This window comes from Buceros rhinoceros, unplaced genomic scaffold, assembly GCF_000710305.1.
Source record: "Buceros rhinoceros silvestris isolate BGI_N320 unplaced genomic scaffold, ASM71030v1 scaffold23684, whole genome shotgun sequence".
NCBI lineage: Eukaryota > Metazoa > Chordata > Aves > Bucerotiformes > Bucerotidae > Buceros > Buceros rhinoceros.
This window is the reverse complement of record NW_010406811.1, coordinates 1-1557: the sequence shown is the minus strand read 5'-3', so window position 1 is coordinate 1557 and position 1557 is coordinate 1. Positions and strand designations below refer to the sequence as shown.

General features: G+C 61.5%; 1 protein-coding gene across 1 annotated transcript; it reads left to right on the top strand.

Annotated features, from left to right (window-relative positions):
* Positions 1-4: 4 nt before the first annotated feature.
* Positions 5-1549, top strand: SYT7 (synaptotagmin VII; the record flags this gene model as incomplete). Its single annotated transcript, XM_010134269.1, has 5 exons — positions 5-41; positions 461-630; positions 1076-1190; positions 1282-1343; positions 1418-1549. Coding segments are annotated over 5 exons (516 nt in total), but the record flags the coding sequence as incomplete, so codon positions are not given.
* Between the last annotated feature and the right edge of the window lie 8 nt (positions 1550-1557).

Sequence of the window (1557 nt, the reverse complement as noted above, 5' to 3'; positions counted from 1 at the left end):
GAACCTCAACCCCCACTGGAATGAGACCTTCCTCTTCGAAGGTAGGGGCTGGGATGGACTGGGGTGGGCTGGGGGGGGAGCATAGTGGTTGTGGGACCTGCTGTCCTCTCTCCTGGGCTGGATCAGCTCAGCTCAGGCTGGCAACCTGGTGGCCATCAGTGATGAGATGGATTGGCCAAGCCATCACAGCCGGGTTGGAGGTGTTTCCTCTGTGTCCCATAGAGGAGACGCTGGGGGAGGCTCGTTGTCCCCATCTGGTACCCCTGGGTGGGTGCACATGGGGGGTAACCCACTACCAGCCACCATGGTGGTGGAAGCCACGAGAGGTGCCTTGTGCTGTCATCTGCTCCCCATCCACTGCCTGCTGCCAACATCTCCTCATCAGCACAGGCAAGGCAGGGTGGCACCAGCACCTTGGCACGGCCACCACGGCTCCTCATCCGCTCCGTCTCTGGCACAGGGTTCCCCTACGAGAAGGTGGTGCAGCGGGTGCTGTACCTCCAGGTCCTCGACTACGACCGCTTCAGCCGCAACGATCCCATCGGGGAGGTGTCCATCCCCCTCAACAAGGTGGACCTCACCCAGATGCAGACCTTCTGGAAGGACCTGAAGCCGTGCACCGACGGCAGTGTAAGGCTCTGGTCCCCCTCCCGCACCCTGGGGACAGTCCTCGAGGGGAGGCTGCCCCCAGTGGGACCGTCACCCTCTTGCTACCCCAGCAGGGGTGTTTTCTGCGTGGTGGGAAGGTTCAGCACCCAATGGGGAGGTCTCTTCTCCCAAGTCTTTGTAAATTCAAGCCCAGTGTCTCATTTTGGGTCAAAACAAGCCATTCCAGGTAGATCTGAAATGAAAGTTTTCAGCCTCCAGCAAGACCAGAAAACGTCCCGCTGGGGATGACCATTTCCTCCTGCCCCGATTTTCTGTGCAGCCCCAAAGTCACCTCTTAGAACAGCTTGGGGGGGGTCCCAGCCCAGCACTGCGCCCCCCGGAGGGGGCTTTGGGCGCCCCGTCAGGGCTGTGGTGGGGAACGGGTGCTTTCGGGGCACCCACTGAAGAGCCTCTGTGGGTCCTGCAGGGGAGCCGCGGGGAGCTGCTGCTGTCGCTGTGCTACAACCCCTCCGCCAACTCCATCGTGGTGAACATCATCAAAGCGCGTAACCTCAAAGCCATGGACATCGGGGGCACGTCAGGTACGAGCTCCGGCTCCTGCCGCGCCGGGCGTCACTGTCACTGCCTGAGGCCCAGCCGGGGCTGAGAGCAGCTCCTCTGCCCCCCTCGCAGACCCCTACGTGAAGGTGTGGCTGATGTACAAGGACAAGCGGGTGGAGAAGAAGAAGACAGTGGTCATGAAGCGCTCTGCGACCCCTACGTGAAGGGGTGCCTGATGTACAAGGACAAGCGGGTGGAGAAGAAGAAGACAGTGGTCATGAAGCGGTGCCTGAACCCCGTCTTCAACGAGTCCTTCGCCTTCGACATCCCCACGGAGCGGCTGCGCGAGACGACCATCGTCATCACCGTCATGGACAAGGACAGGCTGAGCCGCAACGATGTCATCGG